At 35.0% G+C, this 25,518-nt stretch overlaps 1 protein-coding gene across 3 annotated transcripts in view; it reads left to right on the forward strand.

Moving 5' to 3' along the window:
• The window catches only part of LOC149088343 (2-oxoadipate dehydrogenase complex component E1), an 846,788-nt gene that overhangs the window by 437,331 nt on the left and 383,939 nt on the right, over window positions 1-25,518 (forward strand). For all 3 annotated transcript variants that reach the window (XM_089247246.1, XM_089247241.1, XM_089247249.1), the window contains exon 6: window positions 20,625-20,722. In XM_089247246.1, the coding sequence (XP_089103372.1) occupies window positions 20,625-20,722 (98 nt within the window). The remainder of the gene's footprint in view (window positions 1-20,624; window positions 20,723-25,518) is intronic.

Here is a 25,518-nt window from a genome sequence, read left to right on the forward strand (position 1 = left end):
GAATTTTAAATTTTCACACCTGTAAGGGAGGGTCCTGTCGGTGTTTTTAAAATTACTTTTTTCGAGGTATTGAAAAGTTTTCATGTTTATTTTGTAGAGAATTTCATTACGGATAGGGAAAACAGAACCATATTTATGTTTCAAGTTTGAATCGGGAGAAAAATCAACACATGAGCTTGAATTTTAAATTTTCACATCTGTATGGGAGGGTCCTGTCGGTTTTTTTAAAATAACTTTTTTCGAGGTATTGAATAGTTTTCATGTTTATTTTGTAGAGAATTTCATCACGGATAGGGAAAACAGAACCATATTTATATTTCATCTTTGAATCGGGAGAAAATTCCACACTTTAGTTTAATTTTAAATTTGCATAATGTGAAGGAGGATCCTTTTGGTTTTTTCGAAATGACTTTTTTCGAGCTATTGAAAAATTTTCATGTTTATTTTGTAGAGAATTTCATCACGGATAGGGAAAACAGAACCATATTTATATTTCATCTTTGAATCGGGAGAAAATTCCACACTTTAGTTTAATTTTAAATTTGCATAATGTGAAGGAGGATCCTTTTGGTTTTTTTAAAATTACTTTTTTCGAGCTATTGAAAAGTTTTCATGTTTATTTTGCAGAGAATTTCATCACGGATAGGGAAAACAGAACCATATATATGTTTCAAGTTTGAATCGGGAGAAAAATCAACACATGAGCTTGAATTTTAAATTTTCACACCTGTAAGCGAGGGTCCTGTCGGTTTTTTTAAAATTACCTTTTTCGAGCTATGGAAAAGTTTTCATGTTTATTTTGTAGAGAATTTCATCACGGATAGGGAAAACTGAACCATATTTATATTTCAACTTTGAATCGGGAGAAAATTCCACACTTTAGTTTGAATTTTAAATTTTCACACCTGTAAGGGAGGGTCCTGTCGGTTTTTTAAAAATTACTTTTTTCGAGCTATTGGAAAGTTTTCATGTTTATTTTGTAGAGAATTTCATCACAGATAGGGAAAACAAAAACAAATTTATGCCTCGAGTTTGAATCGGGAGAAAAATCAACACTTGTCGGTTTTTCAAAATAAATTTTTTCGAGCTATTGAAAAGTTTTCATGTTTATTTTGTAGAGAATTTCATCAAGGATAGGGAAAACAGAACCATATTTATATTTCAACTTTGATTCGGGAGAAAATTCCACACTTTAGTTTGAATTTTAAATTTTCACACCTGTAAGGGAGTGTCCTGTCGGTTTTTTTAAAATTACCTTTTTCGAGCTATGGAAAAGTTTTCATGTTTATTTTGTAGAGAATTTCATCACGGATAGGGAAAACTGAACCATATTTATGTTTCAACTTTGAATCGGGAGAAAAATGAACACTTTAGTTTGAATTATAAATTTTCACACCTGTAAGGGAGGGTCCTGTCGGTTTTTCAAAATAAATTTTTTCGAGCTATTGAAAAGTTTTCATGTTTATTTTGTAGAGAATTTCATCACGGATAGGGAAAACAGAACCATATTTATATTTCAACTTTGTTTCGGGAGAAAATTCCACACTTTAGTTTGAATTTTAAATTTTCACACCTGTAAGGGAGTGTCCTGTCGGTTTTTTTAAAATTACCTTTTTCGAGCTATGGAAAAGTTTTCATGTTTATTTTGTAGAGAATTTCATCACGGATAGGGAAAACTGAACCATATTTATGTTTCAACTTTGAATCGGGAGAAAAATGAACACTTTAGTTTGAATTATAAATTTTCACACCTGTAAGGGAGGGTCCTGTCGGTTTTTCAAAATAAATTTTTTCGAGCTATTGAAAAGTTTTCATGTTTATTTTGTAGAGAATTTCATCACGGATAGGGAAAACAGAACCATATTTATATTTCAACTTTGATTCGGGAGAAAATTCCACACTTTAGTTTGAATTTTAAATTTTCACACCTGTAAGGGAGTGTCCTGTCGGTTTTTCAAAATAAATTTTTTCGAGCTATTGAAAAGTTTTCATGTTTATTTTGTAGAGAATTTCATCACGGATAGGGAAAACAGAACCATATTTATATTTCAACTTTGATTCGGGAGAAAATTCCACACTTTAGTTTGAATTTTAAATTTTCACACTTGTAAGGGAGTGTCCTGTCGGTTTTTTTAAAATTACCTTTTTCGAGCTATGGAAAAGTTTTCATGTTTATTTTGTAGAGAATTTCATCACGGATAGGGAAAACTGAACCATATTTATGTTTCAACTTTGAATCGGGAGAAAAATGAACACTTTAGTTTGAATTATAAATTTTCACACCTGTAAGGGAGGGTCCTGTCGGTTTTTCAAAATAAATTTTTTCGAGCTATTGAAAAGTTTTCATGTTTATTTTGTAGAGAATTTCATCACGGATAGGGAAAACAGAACCATATTTATATTTCAACTTTGATTCGGGAGAAAATTCCACACTTTAGTTTGAATTTTAAATTTTCACACCTGTAAGGGAGTGTCCTGTCGGTTTTTCAAAATAAATTTTTTCGAGCTATTGAAAAGTTTTCATGTTTATTTTGTAGAGAATTTCATCACGGATAGGGAAAACAGAACCATATTTATATTTCAACTTTGATTCGGGAGAAAATTCCACACTTTAGTTTGAATTTTAAATTTTCACACTTGTAAGGGAGTGTCCTGTCGGTTTTTTTAAAATTACCTTTTTCGAGCTATGGAAAAGTTTTCATGTTTATTTTGTAGAGAATTTCATCACGGATAGGGAAAACTGAACCATATTTATGTTTCAACTTTGAATCGGGAGAAAAATGAACACTTTAGTTTGAATTATAAATTTTCACACCTGTAAGGGAGGGTCCTGTCGGTTTTTCAAAATAAATTTTTTCGAGCTATTGAAAAGTTTTCATGTTTATTTTGTAGAGAATTTCATCACGGATAGGGAAAACAGAACCATATTTATATTTCAACTTTGATTCGGGAGAAAATTCCACACTTTAGTTTGAATTTTAAATTTTCACACCTGTAAGGGAGTGTCCTGTCGGTTTTTTTAAAATTACCTTTTTCGAGCTATGGAAAAGTTTTCATGTTTATTTTGTAGAGAATTTCATCACGGATAGGGAAAACTGAACCATATTTATGTTTCAACTTTGAATCGGGAGAAAAATGAACACTTTAGCTTGAATTATAAATTTTCACACCTGTAAGGGAGGGTCCTGTCGGTTTTTCAAAATAAATTTTTTCAAGCTATTGAAAAGTTTTCATGTTTATTTTGTAGAGAATTTCATCACGGATAGGGAAAACAGAACCATATTTATGTTTCAAGTTTGAATCGGGAGAAAAATCAACACATGAGCTTGAATTTTAAATTTTCACACCTGTAAGCGAGGGTCCTGTCGGTTTTTTTAAAATTACCTTTTACGAGCTATGGAAAAGTTTTCATGTTTATTTTGTAGAGAATTTCATCACAGATAGGGAAAACTGAACCATATTTATGTTTCAACTTTTAATCGGGAGAAAAATGAACACTTTAGTTTGAATTATAAATTTTCACACCTGTAAGGGAGGGTCCTGTCGGTTTTTCAAAATAAATTTTTTCGAGCTATTGAAAAGTTTTCATGTTTATTTTGTAGAGAATTTCATCACGGATAGGGAAAACAGAACCATATTTATATTTCAACTTTGAATCGGGAGAAAATTCCACACTTTAGTTTGAATTTTAAATTTTCACACCTGTAAGGGAGGGTCCTGTCGGTTTTTTTAAAATTACTTTTTTCAAGCTATTGAAAAGTTTTCATGTTTATTTTGTAGAAAATTTCATCACGGATAGGAAAAACAGAACTATTTTTATATTTCAACTTTGAATCGGGAGAAAAATCAACACTTTAGTTTGAATTTTAAATTTTCACACCTGTAAGGGAGGGTCCTGTCGGTTTTTTTAAAATTACTTTTTTCGAGCTATTGAAATTTTTCACGTTCATTTTGTAGAGAATTTCATCACGGATAGGGAAAACAGAACCATATTTATATTTCAACTTTGAATCGGGAGATAATTCCACACTTTAGTTTGAATTTTAAATTTTCACACCTGTAAGGGAGGGTCCTGTCTCTGTTTTTAAAATTACTTTTTTCGAGCTATTGAAAAGTTTTCATGTTTATTTTGTAGAGAATTTCATCACGGATAGGGAAAGCAAAACCATATTTATGTTTCCAGTTTGAATCGGGAGAAAATTCCAAACGTGTGTTTGAATTTTAAATTTTCATAATGTAAAGGAGGGTCCTGTTGGGTTTTTTTAAAATAACTTTTTTCGATCTATTGAAAAGTTTTCATGTTTATTTTGTAGAGAATTTCATCACGGATAGGGAAAACAGAACCATATTTATATTTCAACTTTGAATCGGGAGAAAATTCCACACTTTAGTTTGAATTTTAAATTTTCACACCTGTAAGGGAGGGTCCTGTCGGTTTGTTTAAAATTACTTTTTTCGAGCTATTGAAAAGTTTTCATGTTCATTTCGTAGAGAATTTCATCACGGATAGGAAAAACAGAACCATATTTATATTTCATCTTTGAATCGGGAGAAAATTCCACACTTTAGTTTGAATTTTAAATTTTCACACCTGTAAGGGAGGGTCCTGTCTCTGTTTTTAAAATTACTTTTTTCGAGCTATTGAAAAGTTTTCATGTTTATTTTGTAGAGAATTTCATCACGGATAGGGAAAACAGAACCATATTTATGTTTCAAGTTTGAATCGGGAGAAAAATCAACACATGGGCTTGAATTTTAAATTTTCACTTCTGTAAGGGAGTGTCCTGTCGGTTTTTTCAAAGTAACTTTTTTCGAGCTATTGAAAAGTTTTCATGTTTATTTTGTAGAGAATTTCATCACGGATAGGGAAAACAAAAACAAATTTATGCCTCGAGTTTGAATCGGGAGAAAAATCTAACTATGAGTTTGAATTTTAAACTCTCACACCTGTAAGGGAGGGTCCTGTCGGTTTTTTCAAAGTAACTTTTTTCGAGCTATTGAAAAGTTTTCATGTTTATTTTGTAGAGAATTTCATCACGGATAGGGAAATCAGAACCATATTTATATTTCAGCATTGAATCGTGAGAAAATTCCACACTTTAGTTTGAATTTTAAATTTTCATAATGTTAAGGAGGATCCTTTTGGTTTTTTCGAAATGACTTTTTTCGAGCTATTAAAAAATTTTCATGTTTATTTTGTAGAGAATTTCATCACGGATACGGAAAACAGAACCATATTTATGTTTCAAGTTTGAATCGGGAGAAAAATCAACACATGAGCTTGAATTTTAAATTTTCACACCTGTAAGGGAGGGTCCTGTCGGTGTTTTTAAAATTACTTTTTTCGAGGTATTGAAAAGTTTTCATGTTTATTTTGTAGAGAATTTCATTACGGATACGGAAAACAGAACCATATTTATGTTTCAAGTTTGAATCGGGAGAAAAATCAACACTTTAGTTTGAATTTTAAATTTTCACACCTGTAAGGGAGGGTCCTGTCGGTTTTTTTAAAATTACTTTTTTCGAGCTATTGAAAAGTTTTCACGTTTATTTTGTAGAGAATTTCATCACGGATAGGGAAAACAGAACCATATTTATATTTCAACTTTGAATCGGGAGAAAATTCCACACTTTATTTTGAATTTTAAATGTTCATTAATGTAAAGGAGGGTCCTGTTGGTTTTTTTTAAAATTGCTTTTTTCGAGCTAATGAAAAGTTTTCATGTTGATTTTGTAGAGAATTTCATCACGGATAGGGAAAGCAAAACCGAATTTATGCCTCAAGTTTGACTAGGGAGAAAAATCAACACTTGAGTTTGAATTTTGAAATTTTCACACCTGTGAGGGAGGGTACTTTCGGTTTTTTCAAAATAAATTTTTTCGTGTTATTGAAAAGTTTTCATGTTTATTTTGTAGAGAATTTCATCACGGATAGGGAAATCAGAGCCATATTTATATTTCAACTTTGAATCGGGAGAAAATTCCACACTTTAGTTTGAATTTTAAATTTTCATAATGTGAAGGAGGATCCTTTTGGTTTTTTCGAAATGACTTTTTTCGAGCTATTAAAAAATTTTCATGTTTATTTTGTAGAGAATTTCATCACGGATAGGGAAAACAGAACCATATTTATATTTCAACTTTGAATCGGGAGAAAAATCAACACATGAGCTTGAATTTTAAATTTTCACACCTGTAAGGGACGGTCATGTCAGTTTTTTCAAAATTACTTTTTTCGAGCTATTGAAAAGTTTTCATGTTTATTTTGTAGAGAATTTCATCACGGATAGGGAAATCAGAACCATATTTATATTTCAGCATTGAATCGTGAGAAAATTCCACACTTTAGTTTGAATTTTAAATTTTCACACCTGTAAGGGAGGGTCCTGTCGGTGTTTTTAAAATTACTTTTTTCGAGGTATTGAAAAGTTTTCATGTTTCATTTGTAGAGAATTTCATTACGGATACGGAAAACAGAACCATATTTATATTTCATATTTGAATCGGGAGAAAAATCCACACTTGAGTTTGAATTTTAAATTTTCACACCTGTAAGGGAGGGTCCTGTCGGTTTTTTTAAAATTACTTTTTTCGAGCTATTGAAAAGTTTTCATGTTTATTTTGTAGAGAATTTCATCACGGATAGGGAAAACAGAACCATATTTATGTTTCAAGTTTGAATCGGGAGAAAAATCAACACATGAGCTTGAATTTTAAATTTTCACATCTGTAAGGGATCCTGTCGGTGTTTTTAAAATTACTTTTTTCGAACTATTGAAAAGTTTTCATGTTTATTTTGTAGAGAATTTCATCACGGATAGGGAAATAAGAACCATATTTATATTTCAACTTTGAATCGGGAGAAAATTCCACACTTTAGTTTGAATTTTAAATTTTCATAATGTGAAGGAGGATCCTTTTGGTTTTTTCGAAATGACTTTTTTCGAGCTATTGAAAAATTTTCATGTTTATTTTGTAGAGAATTTCATCACGGATAGGGAAAACAGAACGATATTTATATTTCAACTTTGAATCGGGAGAAAAATCAACACATGAGCTTGAATTTTAAATTTTCACATCTGTAAGGGAGGGTCCTGTCGGTTTTTTTAAAATAACTTTTTTCGAGCTATTGAATAGTTTTCATGTTTATTTTGTAGAGAATTTCATCACGGATAGGGAAAAAAGAACCATATTTATATTTCATCTTTGAATCGGGAGAAAATTCCACACTTTAGTTTAATTTTAAATTTTCACACCTGTAAGGGACGGTCCTGTCGGTTTTTCAAAATTACTTTTTTCGAGCTATTGAAAAGTTATCATGTTTATTTTGTAGAGAATTTCATCACAGATAGGGAAAACAAAAACAAGTTTATGCCTCGAGTTTGAATCGGGAGAAAAATCAACACATGAGCTTGAATTTTAAATTTTCACATCTGTAAGGGAGGGTCATGTCGGTTTTTTCAAAATTACTTTTATCGAGCTATTGAAAAGTTTTCATGTTTATTTTGTAGAGAATTTCATCACGGATAGGGAAATCAGAACCATATTTATATTTCAGCATTGAATCGTGAGAAAATTCCACACTTTAGTTTGAATTTTAAATTTTCACACCTGTAAGGGAGAGGGTCCTTTCGGTTTTTTTAAAATTACTTTTTTCGAGCTATTGAAAAGTTTTCATGTTTATTTTGTTGAGAATTTCATCACGGATAGGGAAATCAGAACCATATTTATATTTCAACTTTGAATCGGGAAAAAATTCCACACTTTAGTTTGAATTTTAAATTTTCATAATGTGAAGGAGGATCGTTTTGGTTTTTTCGAAATGACTTTTTTCGAGCTATTGAAAAATTTTCATGTTTATTTTGTAGAGAATTTCATCACGGATAGGGAAAACAGAACCATATTTATATTTCAACTTTGAATCGGGAGAAAAATCAATACATGAGCTTGAATTTTAAATTTTCACATCTGTAAGGGAGGGGTCCTGTCGGTTTTTTTAAAATAACTTTTTTCGAGCTATTGAAAAGTTTTCATGTTTATTTTGTAGAGAATTTCATCACGGATAGGGAAAACAGAACCATATTTATATTTCATCTTTGAATCGGGAGAAAATTCCACACTTTAGTTTGAATTTTAAATTTTCACACCTGTAAGGGATGGTCATGTCAGTTTTTTCAAAATTACTTTTTTCGAGCTATTGAAAAGTTTTCATGTTTATTTTGTAGAGAATTTCATCACGGATAGGGAAATCAGAACCATATTTATATTTCAGCATTGAATCGTGAGAAAATTCCACACTTTAGTTTGAATTTTAAATTTTCACACCTGTAAGGGAGGGTCCTGTCGGTGTTTTTAAAATTACTTTTTTCGAGGTATTGAAAAGTTTTCATGTTTATTTTGTAGAGAATTTCATTACGGATAGGGAAAACAGAACCATATTTATGTTTCAAGTTTGAATCGGGAGAAAAATCAACACATGAGCTTGAATTTTAAATTTTCACATCTGTAAGGGAGGGGGGTCCTGTCGGTTTTTTTAAAATAACTTTTTTCGAGGTATTGAATAGTTTTCATGTTTATTTTGTAGAGAATTTCATCACGGATAGGGAAAACAGAACCATATTTATATTTCATCTTTGAATCGGGAGAAAATTCCACACTTTAGTTTGAATTTTAAATTTTCACACCTGTAAGGGATGGTCATGTCAGTTTTTTCGAAATGACTTTTTTCGAGCTATTGAAAAATTTTCATGTTTATTTTGTAGAGAATTTCATCACAGATAGGGAAAACAAAAACAAGTTTATGCCTCGAGTTTGAATCTGGAGAAAAATCAACACATGAGTTTGAATTTTATACTGTCACATCTGTAAGGGAGGGGTCCTGTCGGTTTTTTTAAAATAACTTTTTTCGAGCTATTGAAAAGTTTTCATGTTTATTTTGTAGAGAATTTCATCACGGATAGGGAAAACAGAACCATATTTATATTTCAACTTTGAATCAGGAGAAAATTCCACACTTTAGTTTGAATTTTAAATTTTCACACTTGTATGGGAAGGGGGTCCTCTTGGTTTTTTTAAAATTACTTTTTTCGAGCTATTGAAAAGTTTTCATGTTTATTTTGCAGAGAATTTCATCACGGATAGGGAAAACAGAACCATATATATGTTTCAAGTTTGAATCGGGAGAAAAATCAACACATGAGCTTGAATTTTAAATTTTCACATCTGTAAGGGAGGGTCCTCTCGGTTTTTTCAAAATAACTTTTTTCGAGCTATTGAAAAGTTTTCATGTTTATTTAGTAGAGAATTTCATCATGGATAGGAAAAACAGAAGTATATTTATATTTCAACTTTGAAGCAGGAGAAAATTCCACACTTTATTTTGTATTATAAATTTTCACACCTGTAAGGGAGGGTCCTGTCGGTTTTTTCAAAATTACTTTTTTCGAGCTATTAAAAGGTTTTCATGTTTATTTTGTAGAGAATTTCATCACATATAGGGAAAGCAAAACCATATTTATGTTTCCAGTTTGAATCGGGAGAAAATTCCAAACGTGTGTTTGAATTTAAAATTTTCATAATGTAAAGGAGGGTCCTGTTGGTTTTTTTTAAAATTACTTTTTTCGAGCTATTGAAAAGTTTTCATGTTGATTTTGTAGAGAATTTCATCACGGATAGGGAAAGCAAAACCGAATTTATGCCTCAAGTTTGACTAGGGAGAAAAATCAACACATGAGTTTGAATTTTGAAATTTTCACACCTGTGAGGGAGGGTACTTTCGGTTTTTTCAAAATAAATTTTTTCGTGCTATTGAAAAGTTATCATGTTTATTTTGTAGAGAATTTCATCACGGATAGGGAAAACAGAACCATATTTATGTTTCAAGTTTGAATCGGGAGAAAAATCAACACATGGGCTTGAATTTTATATTTTCACTTCTGTAAGGGAGGGTCCTGTCGGTTTTTTCAAAGTAACTTTTTTCGAGCTATTGAAAAGTTTTCATGTTTATTTTGTAGAGAATTTCATTACGGATAGGGAAAAAAACCAAATTTATGCCTCGAGTTTCATTCGGGAGAAAAATCCACACATGAGTTTGAATTTTAAATTTCCACACCTGTAAGGGTGTGAAAATTTAGAGGGTTTTTTAGAGAGGTTCTTTGTGGGTCCTGTCGGTTTTTTGAAAGTTAGTTTTTTCGAGCTATTGAAAAGTTATGATGTTTATTTTGTAGAGAATTTCATCACAGATAGGGAAAACAAAAACAAATTTATGCCTCGAGTTTGAATCAGGAGAAAAATCAACACATGAGTTTGAATTTTGAAATTTTCACACCTGTGAGGGAGGGTACTTTCGGTTTTTTCAAAATAAATTTTTTCGTGCTATTGAAAAGTTATCATGTTTATTTTGTAGAGAATTTCATCACGGATAGGGAAAACAGAACCATATTTATGTTTCAAGTTTGAATCGGGAGAAAAATCAACACATGGGCTTGAATTTTATATTTTCACTTCTGTAAGGGAGGGTCCTGTCGGTTTTTTCAAAGTAACTTTTTTCGAGCTATTGAAAAGTTTTCATGTTTATTTTGTAGAGAATTTCATTACGGATAGGGAAAAAAACCAAATTTATGCCTCGAGTTTCATTCGGGAGAAAAATCCACACATGAGTTTGAATTTTAAATTTCCACACCTGTAAGGGTGTGAAAATTTAGAGGGTTTTTTAGAGAGGTTCTTTGTGGGTCCTGTCGGTTTTTTGAAAGTTAGTTTTTTCGAGCTATTGAAAAGTTATGATGTTTATTTTGTAGAGAATTTCATCACAGATAGGGAAAACAAAAACAAATTTATGCCTCGAGTTTGAATCAGGAGAAAAATCAACACATGAGTTTGAATTTTATATTTTCACATCTGTAATGGAGGGTCATGTTGGTTTTTTCAAAATAACTTTCTTCGAGCTATTGAAAAGTTTTCATGTTTATTTGTAGAGAATTTCATCACGGATAGGGAAAGCAGAACCATATTTGTATTTCAACTTTGAATCGGGAGAAAATTCCACACTTTAGTTTGAATTTTAAATTTTCACACCTGTAAGGCAGGGTACTTTCGGTTTTTTGAAAATTAATTTTTTAGAGCTATTGAAAAGTTTTCATGTTTATTTTGTGGAGAATTTCATCATTGATAGGGAAAACAGAACCATATTTATGCTTCAAGTTTGAATGTGGAGGAAATTCCACACGAGTTTGAATTTTTAATTTTCATACTGTAAGGGAGGGTCTGTCGGTTTTTTCAAAATAATGTTTTTCAAGCTAAAAGTTTTCATGTTTATGGAAAGCAGGAGAAAATCTCACATACCTTCAAATTTTGTGTGACTCGACGTTCTGTCACTCAGGGGGTCAGCATTCAGAATCCTTTAGAAGCAACAGGAACAGTTTTAAATCAAGTCCAAATGATACCGGGAAACAGGTGACTTATCCAAGATAGTTGTGAACTCTCTGGAACCTTCTCAGTTGAGATAGACACGTACTCCGGCTCCCCTCCGGACATGGCGAGAAACTCCAGGATCAGTACAGACTTGTCTAGTAGCGAACACTTACATTTCGCAAGGAATACGTCACATTTCAAGGGGGGAAAAGGAGGGACTTCTATCGAAGGGACCACACTTCTAGTCGTGAGAAAACAGAAGACTGAACCAATCCACTGATTTTTCAAGGGTATAAGTAAACTGGAAAAGTGGGTGTGGCTTGGAAATGCACACACTTTGATTCGTGGCGTAAATTTTTTTGACATCTGTTTTGAACAATTAAGGTGAAAGGGCAAGTCTAAAACCTGGACAAAACAACGTCCTGAACGGAACTGTCTTTCCTACGGGGAGACTCTTCTAACCCCAAGGACAAATGCACTAATGTCATACAAGAAAGAAAATGCTTAATTATGCTCACACATCATTTCAAAATAAAAATCAAATTTTACCATTAGATGGGAATTTTATTCTGCATTCCAATGATAGGTTACGTGACACATTTTGATGCATAATTAAAGATACAGGAAGAATTCTTTTCGCATGACAAAGAAAATTAAAAAAATTATTAACACATGATTTTAAATTCAAGATGACACATAGAATACACTTTTATGAAATATCTAAATATTTTCCAATCAACATTCTAGTCAAAATTAAACGTTAACAATTATCAATAGCACGTGTGTTTCCTTTTCGAAAAAAATGAAATTATTAATGAATTACTCAATTAATGAATCCACAAATTAGCTCAGCGTGCATATCTCATTCTCCAGAAAAACTCTGATGACATGAAAAAAAGTTTCAAAGACGTAAAGCGGTAATTTTAAAATAAAATTAAAAAAAATATCTCTCTGCGTCATCTTCAAGATCGGAAACGAAAGTCCGAGAAATGGCCATCTCCTACCTTACTATACTGGATTGAATTTAAATTTCAACAAAACTCTTAATTTCTCCAATGAGAAGATGGCTAAAAATCGGCTCACACTTGATGCCAAGTGGGCAAAAATTCCTGAGGATTAATTTAGACTAATAGGGATCATATTCAAAATCGAATATGTTTCAAACACATACAATGTGTACAAAAAATTGGTGTGTAACCTACATGTTTTCCCAAACGAACAAGGACAACAAACTAATTTTCCCGAAATACATTAGACATGTCCACTAATTGACACAAAATATCACACATAAACACGATATGAATAACTCTCATTACTAAATCTCTGTTACATGTCAAAAGAGGAGGAAAAGTGTCCTATGACTTTTCCACCTTGACACATATATCCTGCCTTCTTCAGAAAGCCTAATCCAAAATATGAAACTTTGGGAATATATTATTTTCGATATATTCTCTGGTATTTATCGACATAATATTCTCATGTTCAAATTTGTATGAGGGAAATAGTTCTGATGAATGATTTGCTACTCTTGAACATAAACTTTTCTTACTCCTGTAAGTGAAAAATATCAATTCTGAAATTTCGATATTATTTTTGACAAACCAACACCAATGATTTTTTTTCTTTCAAATTTCACAAAAAAGAAAAGATTTCTTGTGTAATTAAAAAGAAATAACATGTTGGAAAAACAATAAATTTTGCGTTCGAAAAAAAATTGATCATGTAGCACAATTTTTTGAAAAGACAATATTATACGTTTAAAATAAAGCAAATCTTGGTTTTGAGGTAGACCGTACGAGCTATTATTCATTCTTTTATTTAGTTTCTGTGGGGGGGGGGGGTACATTTGACATGAACTGGGAAAAACAAGTATTACTGATACTTTGCAGCCAACTCAGTTAAGTATAATTTTGTAATTTTTTTTCAAAAGAAAGAAAAGAATAAGAAACGTTTAGGTGGTGTTTCACCACCTGATTTGGGAATTTCCCAAAAAGTCACATACGTTAGCTGAGCTTTTCTTTTCATGATTTTATAATAAAATTACCCAGAAATTTTGATCAATATATATATTTCTGCATAAGCACACGCAGAATTTTCTCGGGGGGGGGGGGTTCAGATTTTTTTCCTTCAGAGGGGGTTTAAGTTTTTTCTTGTAAAATAACACTATAATTTTGGCTCGGTGGGGGGGGGGGGGCCCTTTGCCTACGTCAATGTGTTTCGGCTAGTTCCCGAAATATCCAAATTTCAGGATTTTTTCGGCCCCTATACATCCATCTATCCCTGTGTATGGGATATTGGTATTCCTGGATTTCAATATTTAAAGATATCGACATTCCGATTCCACTAATCTTTAAAGTTGCTGTAGCTAATCATAACTACATAGTTATAGTAATCACAAAACAATACACCAACGTGGAGATGACCCCGAATCATAGGAATCGATATATAGGGCTAGGTAAACTGGCAAATTTTGGACTTCGGTAGTAATATATATAATATATTTAAAAAATAAATATCGTTGTAGAGGGATAATCATTATATCGAGACTTAACAGTTCAGCATTAGAGTATTAACATTTCCAAACAAGACTTGAAAAAAACATCATTGTAGGTGGATTTATAGTATTATCGAGTAGCGAGGTTTCACAATATATAAAAAAAGTGTCATGTGATTAAAATACGTAAAAAAGTATAACCGTTGTGTGAAACTAAAATAGCTGAAATATTATTCAAGTCACAAGTTAAATCTATATGCATATAACTTGAAATAAATTCCTAAAAAATGAATTTCTTTTTTATTTTATCATCTTTTATCTTCCAGCCAATAAACTTTTTTGGGGTTTTGGCGGATTGCATATGTTAATTTACATGTTTATATACAGTTAAATCTCGCTGCAATGATATTCGATACAACTAGAAATACCTCTACAATGATTTTTTTTCAAGTCTTGTGTAGCAATGCCTATAGCCTAATATTAAACTGCTGCCTCTCGATATAACGATAATCCCTGATAACAATCACAAAGAAATTTTTTCGTGGTCCGCAGAGTATCGTCATATCGAGATTTCGCTGAATTTAAAATTGAAAAAAAATTTCAGAAGAATTTCTTACAGCTTAGCTTTTCGCATATTGTGAATATAAGCGGAGGAAAACACAGTTCTTCCTTGGAATGATAGTTTCCTCTCTCTATATACCCCTCCCTAATCCCATTCTAACAATCTTGCATTTTTACTTTCAAGATACCAGTAAAAAAGTCACTCCTTGTTCTATATATAAGGTAGTCATTGTGATGGTACAGGGCCAATTCATTGTAACTTTTCGACCATGTGCTTCATTCACTTGAATGAGTGAGGATTAAGAGGCGTTGAAGGTGTCGGTCAAAATACAACAGGTAAAGGTGGAAGGAATAGATCCTTCATGACCCATATATTCGTCAACACCACTCAAAGGTTGGGAACAGTTTGACCCATATATGCGTTGTAGCGACCTCTACTTGAACTTTTACCGATTGCGGAAAAATAATGACGTCGCACTTCGCAATTTTCTAGTGCGAATATTTTGTTACCTAGCAACGCAAGTTGCGATAAAAAATCGAATGTTTTTCTTCGCAGTCGGCAAGCAACCATTGTCATGTGCTGTCTTTCATTTTTATGTGTCCGTACCAAATTAAACATGTATTATAAAAAACCTTCTGATTGTTATTATATTTAATTATGGAGCTCAACAACCGGTCCCACAGATAGGCACCTACACACCGGTGCCCTGCATCGGTCCCTAAACTGGCGACGCCGGACGTGATTTCGAACAGCGCCATGATTTCGAACAGCAAGCTTCTCAAGGTAAGCGAGTAATCGTTTCCTCCGTTCCAAATGGACAATCCGCCGAATGTCGATCGCATCGCTATAAAGCCGCCTCCATTTTGGAGAAACAATCCAAACTTGTGGTTTATCCAACTAGAAGCACAATTCTCGATCGCAGCGATAACTGCCGATGCTACGAAGTTCAACCATACTATCGCTGGTATCGATGCCGATATTTTATCGACAGTCCAAGATTTAGTTCTAGAACCTCCCCAGCAGAATAAATACGACGCGCTGAAGACACGATTGATTCAGGTTTACGCGGAGAGCGAATCATCGAAAATCCGTACGCTACTGCAAGGTTTAGAACTAGGAGGTCAAAAACCATCGCATCTGCTTGCCCGAATGCGTGAGCTTGCCGGACGTAACTTTAGTGATGACTTGCTGAAATCGTTGTGGTTAGCGCGACTTCCCGCTAACGTCCAAGCTATACTAGCTGCTTCGAGCGAAGGGCTTCCACAACTCGCTTTGATGGCAGATAAAATTGCTGAGTTGGCCATTCCAAATATGTGTTCAGCATCCGGTCGACCTGAGAACACAATCAGCCAATCACTGGAGCAACAAGTCGCAGCTCTGACCAAAGAGTTGAGTGAGCTGAAGGCCGCTATTCACACTTCACAGCGACAGCCTAGACCTCGATTCGACCATCGTCATCGAGAACGGTATTCTCGCTCGCGATCCCACAGCCGAGCCCAATACAAACAAGCTGAAAATGGCTTCTGCTTCTATCACACCAGTTTCGGAGCTCAGACTAAGAAATGTCAACAGCCCTGCTCCTTCAAAACCTCACCGGGAAACTAATAATTCAGTCGTCCACCGGCCAAGGCCACGACTGCCAATTCGTCGACAGAGTCATACTGGCCGATCCTTCCACCAACTGGACTTTTTTGATCGACACGGGCGCTGATGTGTCAGTCGTCCCGCGAACTGTCGTCAATACCCACAAGAAGTTGATTCTTATAGCCGCCAATGGTTCCTCTATCTCAACTTACGGTACCAAACTTCTAACATTGAATTTGAACCTCCGAAGGACATTTGCTTGGCCATTCATCATAGCCGACGTAACCCAACCGATTATTGGTGTAGATTTTCTATCACATTTCAATCTATTAGTCGATAGCAAACATCATTGCCTCATCGATGGAACGACCTTGCTATCTGCCACTTGTTCCATTGCAAGAAATATCGCAGCTCCATCTTTTTGCTTGAACGGTATCAATCTATTATCATCGCCATATCGGGATATAGTCAAAGAGTTTCCTGATATTCTCCGTCCACACATCCAAAATAAGAAAATTAAAGAGCACAATATCAAGCACTTCATTGAGACTACAGGTCCACCAGTTTTTGCCCGACCTCGACGGTTTTCCACGGAAAAGTTGAAAGTTGCGCGAAAAGAGTTCGAGTTCATGATGCAACAAAGACTTTGTTAGCCTTCGAAGAGCAGTTGGTCTAGTCCACTCCATCTAGTACCAAAGAAATCTGGTGACTGGAGCCGTGTGGAGACTACAGAGCACTGAACAAAATCACAGTTCTTGATCGTTGCCTGATTCCTTTCCTCACATATTGCTCGCACATTCTCCACGGAACGACAATATATTCCTCAATCGACCTGATTAGAGCGTATCAACAAATTCCAGTGCATGAGCCGGATATTCCAAAAACAGCAATTACTACACCGTTTGGACTCTTCGAATTTCCGTATATGACCTTTGGATTACGCAATGCAGCGCAGACCTTCCAGAGATTCATGAATACGATCCTACAAGGATTGGAATTCGTATTCTGTTATTTAGTCGATATCCTGGTAGCTTCTCCAGACGAGCAAACTCATCTCCAACACTTACGTGAAGTATTCAGTCGACTTGACGAATACGGACTGTGCATAAATGTGCCAAAATGCATATTTGGCGTCCCGACCATCAAATTCTTGGGATATGAAATTAGCAAGAATGGACTCAAACCGTTATCCTCCAAAGTAGATGTCATCAAGAACTTTATGCAACCCACTTCCGCCACTTCCTTGCGCCGATTTCTGGGCATGTTGAATTTTTACCACCGGTTCATACCTAAGTGTGCAGACCTGCAGCGACCACTCACCGCTATGTTAGCAGGTCATGCGAAAAACAGCCGGAAACCACTCAATTGGACTCAACAAGCTTCACAAGCCTTCGCCGATGTCAAGGAAGCGCTATGCAACGCCACTTTGCTCGTTCATCCAAAGCCAAACGCGCACATTTCTCTCGTAGCAGATGCATCGGACAATGCCATCGGTGCAGTGTTACAGCAAGAGCATGACAGTGTGATCCAACCCCTCAGTTTTTTCTCTCGCACACTCTCCCAGTCTCAAGTAAAATACAGTGCGTATGACAGAGAACTAGCTATTTATAGCGCAGTTAAACATTTCAAATGCCAGCTAGAAGGACGTCATTTTACCATTTATAGTGACCATCGTCCATTGATGTATGCCTTCAAACAAGACCCGAACAAAGCTTCGCCTCGACAACTACGGCAATTAAATTATATCGCAGAATTTACTACTGATATCAGGTATATTCCCGGACCAAACAATGTAGTTGCTGACACTTTGTCACGCATCGCAACTATTGCTTCTCCATCACCAATCGACTACGATGCGATTGCCGACTCTCAATGTGACGATGAATTACGTGAACTCCAACAAAGCTCATCATTGAAAATCGTCAAACTGCGTTTGCCGGACAGTAATATAACGAAGCACTTGTTTTGTGACATTTCTACGGGACACATCCGTCCTTATATTCCAGAATCACACAGAAGACAAGCTTTTGAATCACTCCATACGCTTTTTCATTCAGGTATCAAAGCTACTACCAAGTTGGTTTCTCAACGCTTCATCTGGCGCAACCTCAAAAAAGATTGTCAGGCGTGGACTAGAGCATGCATTGCATGCCAACGTTCTAAAGTTCACCGACACACTCGTTCCACTCTGGCCGAATTCAAAGTACCAAACAAAAGATTTCAACACATCAATCTCGACATAGTTGGCCCATTGCCATTATGCCAAGGCTCACGGTACCTCCTAACGATAATAGACAGATATTCCAGATGGATCGAAGCCACACCTATGCCAGACCAAACTGCTGAAACAGTCGCCAAAGCCCTAATTGCGACCTGGTTTGCCAGATTTGGCATACCACAGAAGATTACCACAGACCAAGGAAGACAGTTTGAGAGTAATCTTTTCCAAACCTTAAGCAGATACCTCGGATTCCAACATCACAAGACGAACGCATATCATCCTCAGGCGAATGGACTCATCGAGAGACAACACCGATCTCTGAAAGCTGCCCTAAGATGCCGAATCCAATCCTATGCAGCTTGGGTTGACGCTCTTCCATTAGCACTACTAGGCCTGAGATCCGCAGTGAAAGAAGATTTAGGATGCTCCTCCGCCGAAATCCTCTATGGATCACCATTGCAACTGCCTGGCGAGTACTTCTCCGCAATACCAGACGTCAAACAATCCGATTTCGTCCATCAACTTCAAAAACTAATGTGTTCAATGAAACCCATACCTACAACAACTCACGGATCTACGCCAACATATCTTCCTACATGTCTACAATCCGCATCTCATGTCTTCCTGCGTAACGATGCACCACACTCTGCCTTGCAACCAACGTATCAAGGCCCATTTCTGGTCAAAGATCGACGAGATAAATTCTTCGACATCGACTTCAACGGGACATCCAGGAGAATCTCCATCGATCGGTTGATCCCAGCTTTCTTAAGTGACCAGCATACCCAAGTGCCTTCGACGTCACCCGTCCGTCCAAATACAGTACCAGCAACTGTGACTCGTTCCGGTCGTCATGTCCACTTCCCCGACAGATACTCGACCACGACATTTCGTTGACACTAGGGGGGGGGGAGTGTGTAGCGACCTCTACTTGAACTTTTACCGATTGCGGAAAAATAATGACGTCGCACTTCGCAATTTTCTAGTGCGAATATTTTGTTACCTAGCAACGCAAGTTGCGATAAAAAATCGAATGTTTTTCTTCGCAGTCGGCAAGCAACCATTGTCATGTGATGTCTTTCATTTTTATGTGTCCGTACCAAATTAAACATGTATTATAAAAAACCTTCTGATTGTTATTATATTTAATAATGGAGCTCAACAACCGGTCCCACAGATAGGCGCCTACACACCGGTGCCCTGCATCGGTCCCTAAACTGGGCGACCTAAAGCGTCATTACCACTTGACTGGTTAAGTAAGTATCAGTGATTATCTAGATAATTTAATAACAGAAATCAACATTATATATATGATGTAATAAACTGTTTTAAACACTTATGTGTTGTAAAAAGAGTACAGCAGATGGTTTATATCAAAGTACATATATAAGCAGTTGAAGACATTTTGGAAGGTCAAGAATCATTTTAAATCAGAGAATGTCAAATCTTTCCAGTTGTCCCTTCAGTGTTTATGCTATGCTTTATGGAAATTGTATATTTTATAAGGAAAAAACCATATATATATATTTTTTTTTGTGCAAAATAATTCTGTTGAGAGTAGAAAATTATTTTAACAATCATATTATAAATATTTATTCTTTGTATAACATAATCACTTTAAACATTACATGCAATTAACGTGTGTATTTTCAATGGGAATTTTTATATTGAAAAGCAATACTTGAGGTTTTTTGACGTGACAGTGGTTTGAACCGTCAAAAACTGCCAACCCTGCACATACCCTTACATAAACAGTATTTGATGGAATTCTTTAGCAATGGTGCGAATAGTAAAACTTGACCAAGGCCAACACATTCTTGTGCAATTGATGAGTCCTAAAATGTTCAACTAAAGGTGGAGTGATTAGCCTTGGTGGTGGAGTAGCCTTTAAGTGATTTTACTCTGCATCAGATATCACAATTTTTTACGGGTAACGAGTCTTGAGACTTAGCTTCATTTTTTACATAAAGTGTTTCTGATGGGGTTTAACTTGTTTTTGTAAGTACTGTACCTCTTTTTTTGACATTGCACACTTTTCGGACATAGTTTTATTTTTTTAACTAATGCTGATTCTTCATATACAGATTATCCAAATTTGTTGCCAAATGCTTGCACATTGAAGAAACTATAATTGCTACAAATAAAGAGAAACAGACTATCTGAGAGTTTCCACTCGTAAATGTGTGGTTGCCATGTGGGAAGGAGTGACAAGAGCTAATTGTCACCTTAACTCTGTGGCCCTCAAATGAAAAGAAGTTTGTCGTCCTTGATTTATATTGAGGTTTTTTCATGGTTATTCATATTTAATTCATAATTCACCTGTGTAGATAATTATAATTGATCTTTATTTATAGCTGGTTTGTCAGATGTTGTGATAACCGCAGCACATAGAGGAAGATTAGGAATTCTATTCACTCTCCTGAAATTGCCTCCAGCTATCATATTCAGAAAGGTGATAAAATCTCCTCTGTAAGAAATTAGATATTTATGTGTATATATTTCTTAAGAACCGTGGCACTTTCGGTATACCTAGAACCGCGAACTGGGTCAAATTGACTCAAACTGTGAAAGAATGGTGTTTCATAGCGAAAACAGGAATTTATTTTCGGTTCCTGGGTTTTGCCCCTTCTCTTATTCAATGTTGTTCAATTGCGTATGCATAATGGAAAACCATATTTGTTTATGAATATAAAATGGTCTTCAAAATTAGCTAAAAAATGATGTAATTCAGTAAAAATAATATTTAATATACATTATTTGCTCTATTCAGTCTAAAAACACTTTTGAGTAATCCCATAATACAACAAAGATGTAAAATAAGCGTGTCAAATTGAATACGAAAAAGTCTATAATATGATTCTGTGAAATAAGTATTGATTTCTTACTGATAAGTGGAATTTATGATCCAGTTTAATTTATGAGTAGTTTGAAGCAATTTTTTTTTCATCATTCTGACATATTCATCGCATGTTGAAGTTGCACGACCCATGCAAAAATTAAGTTTCGTTTCCACATTTTTATGTTACCCGACATCAGACTCTCGTTTATTTTTATTTATTACTATTATTATTATTATTATTATTTTGATCACTCACGAATAGTTACATGATCAAGAGAGCACGAACATTTCGTTTTGCACAAGGGCAACACATATGATGAATGAACGCAGTTCTTCGATACAGTTTTAGAGGAACTGCTTTCAGAAAATAGTTCTGGCCTTTCTGTACTGCTCTATAAAAATCCATTAATATTTTTATAGTGAGATCCAGGATGTTGTAGAAAACGTCTGTGATGCCACCTTCACCAGATATTTTCTGGGCATTTGATCGCTACAACTACGATCGTTACGCTTTGTTGAATTGTAGTGTGAAATAATTTGTGTGTGTGGAAGCTTTTTGTGGCTACTACTGCCAGTATAGACTGCCAGATGAAGCGTGCTGAGTAATGATAAACTTATATCGTTCTTTCCTTGATAAATTGTAACTGTGACATCATTGTTCCATACAACTGTAGTTACACTATCTTTATTGCGTCAGATAATATTGCTCTTCGATTTCCTCTTACCGTCTCTACTAAGCTCGTATTTTTTGGCTTTTAGCATTTGACCCAGCTTCAGTGGTGTGAAAAAAGGTGTCGGTTGAGGCATTTCTACTCTTGTTCTCAAATTGCTTGATCAGTTGCATCACTATGTGCTCTGAAAGAGAGAGATTCGTTGGACGATGATACTCCCCAATGTTTAGAAATCCATGCAAAACGTATTTTGTGCAAGCCAGAATTTTATTTTTTCTGCGACATCGTTTGCCTGCAGAAATTTCAACTACACATTTTTTTAGAGTCAAACTTTTACACTCCCAAAATCTTTATTGAGTCCCATCAGAATTCCATCGTTTGCCTGCAGAAATTTCAACTACACATTTTTTTAGAGTCAAACTTTTACACTCCCAAAATCTTTATTGAGTCCCGTCAGAATTCCAGGTATTCAAGTTTACAAAGAAAAAAAATATATTTAGCTCTACTTGTATGTGTGTGCCATTCCTCCATTGGAAAAAAAATAATAATCTGCTCTGACAGTGAATTGGCTTTGACCTTGAAAGACCTTTATTCTTCATTAACTTCATTTACAAATAATTTTAAAAAGGGTAACCACTTCCAAGGAAATTCTACACCCCTTTTTTCCTATAGAACCATGGTCAAAATGACCCAAACCATGGTTCTAGGTATAAGTGCTTATAGCTCTGAAACACGAAATGTGAAGATAATAAAATTTTCGTGAATTAATATTCATATGATATCATAACATCTGCGCCTAAGTTTTCGAGATAAATGAAAACAAAGTTTGATTTGGGTCAAATTGACCCACTCCACGTTTCTAGTGTTAAATCTGAAGCTATAAATTTTGGTGAAATATTCTTTCACGTGTTATATTTGTGGCTCTGCATGGGTCACTTCTTCCACTAAAAGTCACTTTTCAGAAACTGGTCACTTTTATTATGTATTTTCAGACCCAGTTCACTTTTTCTACTTTTTTAGCAAAAAAAAACTGACCTAGGGACTGTAACGCTTTTCTGCTGTCAACATTTCTCCTTTCTTTCAAGGAAGGATGTTACAGGTTCAAGGTCGCTAATTTTCTCCCTCTCTTTATTGAACTAAAACAGATTTAAGTACAACGTTTATCTTGTATTTCCTGGTTCATTATTAAATTAAATCCAATGTTATCATTGAATGGATGACAGCAATGAAAGGAATTCTTTCGTTAAATAATAAACATTTATTCTGCTAACTATTAGAATTTAACGCAACTTGTTTTACAAGAAGTTATCACAATTAGCTTTCTCTCTCAACATTATATTGAAACAGTAAAAGAACCCTCTCACCGCTTTGTCCAAAAATTCATGTGCTAGTCCACATTGTCCACAAACCAGTCCGAGATATCACAATTAAGTGTTGGTCTTTTATACACCTTGATCTGGAAAACTCCTGGAGTCGAGTTCACACGAGTTTGTGTGTGAATGCAAACTGAAATGTCCATTGAAAGCACAGGCTAGCCACTGCGTAGGAGACAACAGGAGGCAGATGTCAAGAATGGCCCAGAGGCAGCCGGTCTGGCTACCGATCAATCCACACAACTGACGAGACTATATCGACTTTTCAACATCACGTGAGAACCGGTGACGAAACGAGAGAGGTGCTGAAGCACACGAACCTTTCTAGAATTAGTACATTGTTTTAATTGAGGGACCACCTGGAGTATGCTTCAGCAGGGCAGGACACCTTAATAAAAACATCTGTCTGGAGGAAATAATTCAGTACTGTATCTCACTATGCATCTAATTATACAAGAGCATTACCACAATGCCTCATGACGGAACCAAGCACAAGGTCGACGGTGGGGTACTGAACTTGTATCTAATTCACATATCTTCATGAGAGAGAAAGAAGTAATATTGTAGAGAAATAAATCACAGAATCTGGCAACAAATACAAGAAATTGGAGATCTGGCCAGGATCCACAACTCTTAGGCCTATTGCACATTGTATAAGCTCTTGATATTATTGAATGTGAGATGGTCCTAGGACACACCGACGGCACGAAGGTAAAAATTATTGCACATTTATATTTATATAGCCCTTAGCAAAACATTTACATTATATTGCCCAAAATAATATATGGTAAAAAAACACCAAGTATTTTTTTCATATTACACAATTTATTCATTTCTCAACAGAATAATTTAAAATCAGAGTTTGACGATGAGTCGACACAGTTCCACCAACAATATGCAGGGAGCCCCCACAGGGAAAGAGAAGGTAACGAGGCTAGCTATTGGGATCTCTGACACAGATGTAACCTGAATTTTTATGGAACATTGGCAGCCCAACCTCTGGCCCTGTTTTCTCCCGACAGTCAGGAGACCCCCTTCCCCTGACTGTCAGACTAAGCGAACTAACTGTCCCGAACTGGATTGCCAGTGGGTGGTTTCCGGTAGCCAACAAACCCTGGGGCCTAAATAAGATTAAGATGAATAATTGAGATTTGTAAGGAGATCCCATATTGTCAGCCCCCCTTCCCGGGAGCCTACCATGTAACGTCAGCATAACTTGATTTCAAGGCGATTGGAATGAAAGCTCCTTGATTGTAGAGTTGTCATTTTATGGGAAAGCCGGTGGGAAACAAACTAGCATGCAAGGCGAAGTACAAATAAGAATTTTTCCCTGTCCTTTATAAAATTCTTTATTTCCCCACAGGTTGGCTCATTCTGTTATTTTCATCTTATTTTAAAATCATCATTCATTTTATTTGATTTTCAAAACCTACCAAGGGCCAAATTCCTTTCTTGGAGCATCGTTTTAGTTACATTTGTTGTTTGTTCTATTGTTACTTTTGTTAAATCTTATTTGAAATAATGATTTAAAAGGGCCTGTGCAGAAAGTAACTTGAGTACAGCGGGAGAATATTCTTACTTCTGGCCAATGTTAAAAAAGCGTATATGTATTTTGAATTTATTTTCCACAATAAAAGAAATTATTTTGGAAAAATCATCTGATTGAAAATTACGATCTATAATTTTTGTTGAAAATTACAATGTATCTACGAATGAAATTTGCACTATATTTTCAACTGGATTTGAATGTCATCCAGAAAACATAGCCCCAAACCTGATCAAAAGCAGAACATTTTTGGAAAAGATCACAAAATCTTGAAATTTGTTGCTTAGCTTAACACTAAGGTTTCCAAATCAGACAGACATTGGTCACCAATCATCAACTGACCTTTATCCTGCTTCTGGCTGTAAAACATAATTTAAAGCATTTTCATGATGCAGATTGATGACTCTATCACCATCTTGCGTCCCATTCTTCCTGTTGTGTAAAAAAATTTCAATTTTGATTTTCTTTTTTCTCTTAGACCTCGGAAGTTATTAAAATGTCTTCGTCTCTCAGTCACCACTACGGGATAGCAGGGATTTGGTTCCCTGTTTGCTGGAAGGTTGCAGAGTTTACTCTTTCTTTTGTTTGAAAACCGGCCCCAGGCGACAGTAAATTTTTGTTCATAGTTGCGGCCCTGGTCACTACATACAGTGATCAGGTCCAAAACTGGGGGGAGTGAGGTGCAGTGCCCAGATGGTGTTTATGATTGAATGGCATATTTAATAAAAGGCAATATATATTCCTTCATTACATTATTAAATTTCTCAGTCAAAAGTGGGCAGTAAAATTATTTTTCCTCCTATAGAAAAAAAAATTATA

Source organism: Pholcus phalangioides, unplaced genomic scaffold (genome assembly GCF_987345545.1).
Source record: "Pholcus phalangioides strain wild (caught in Gottingen) unplaced genomic scaffold, Ppha-v1.0 ptg000003l_1, whole genome shotgun sequence".
Lineage (NCBI taxonomy): Eukaryota > Metazoa > Arthropoda > Arachnida > Araneae > Pholcidae > Pholcus > Pholcus phalangioides.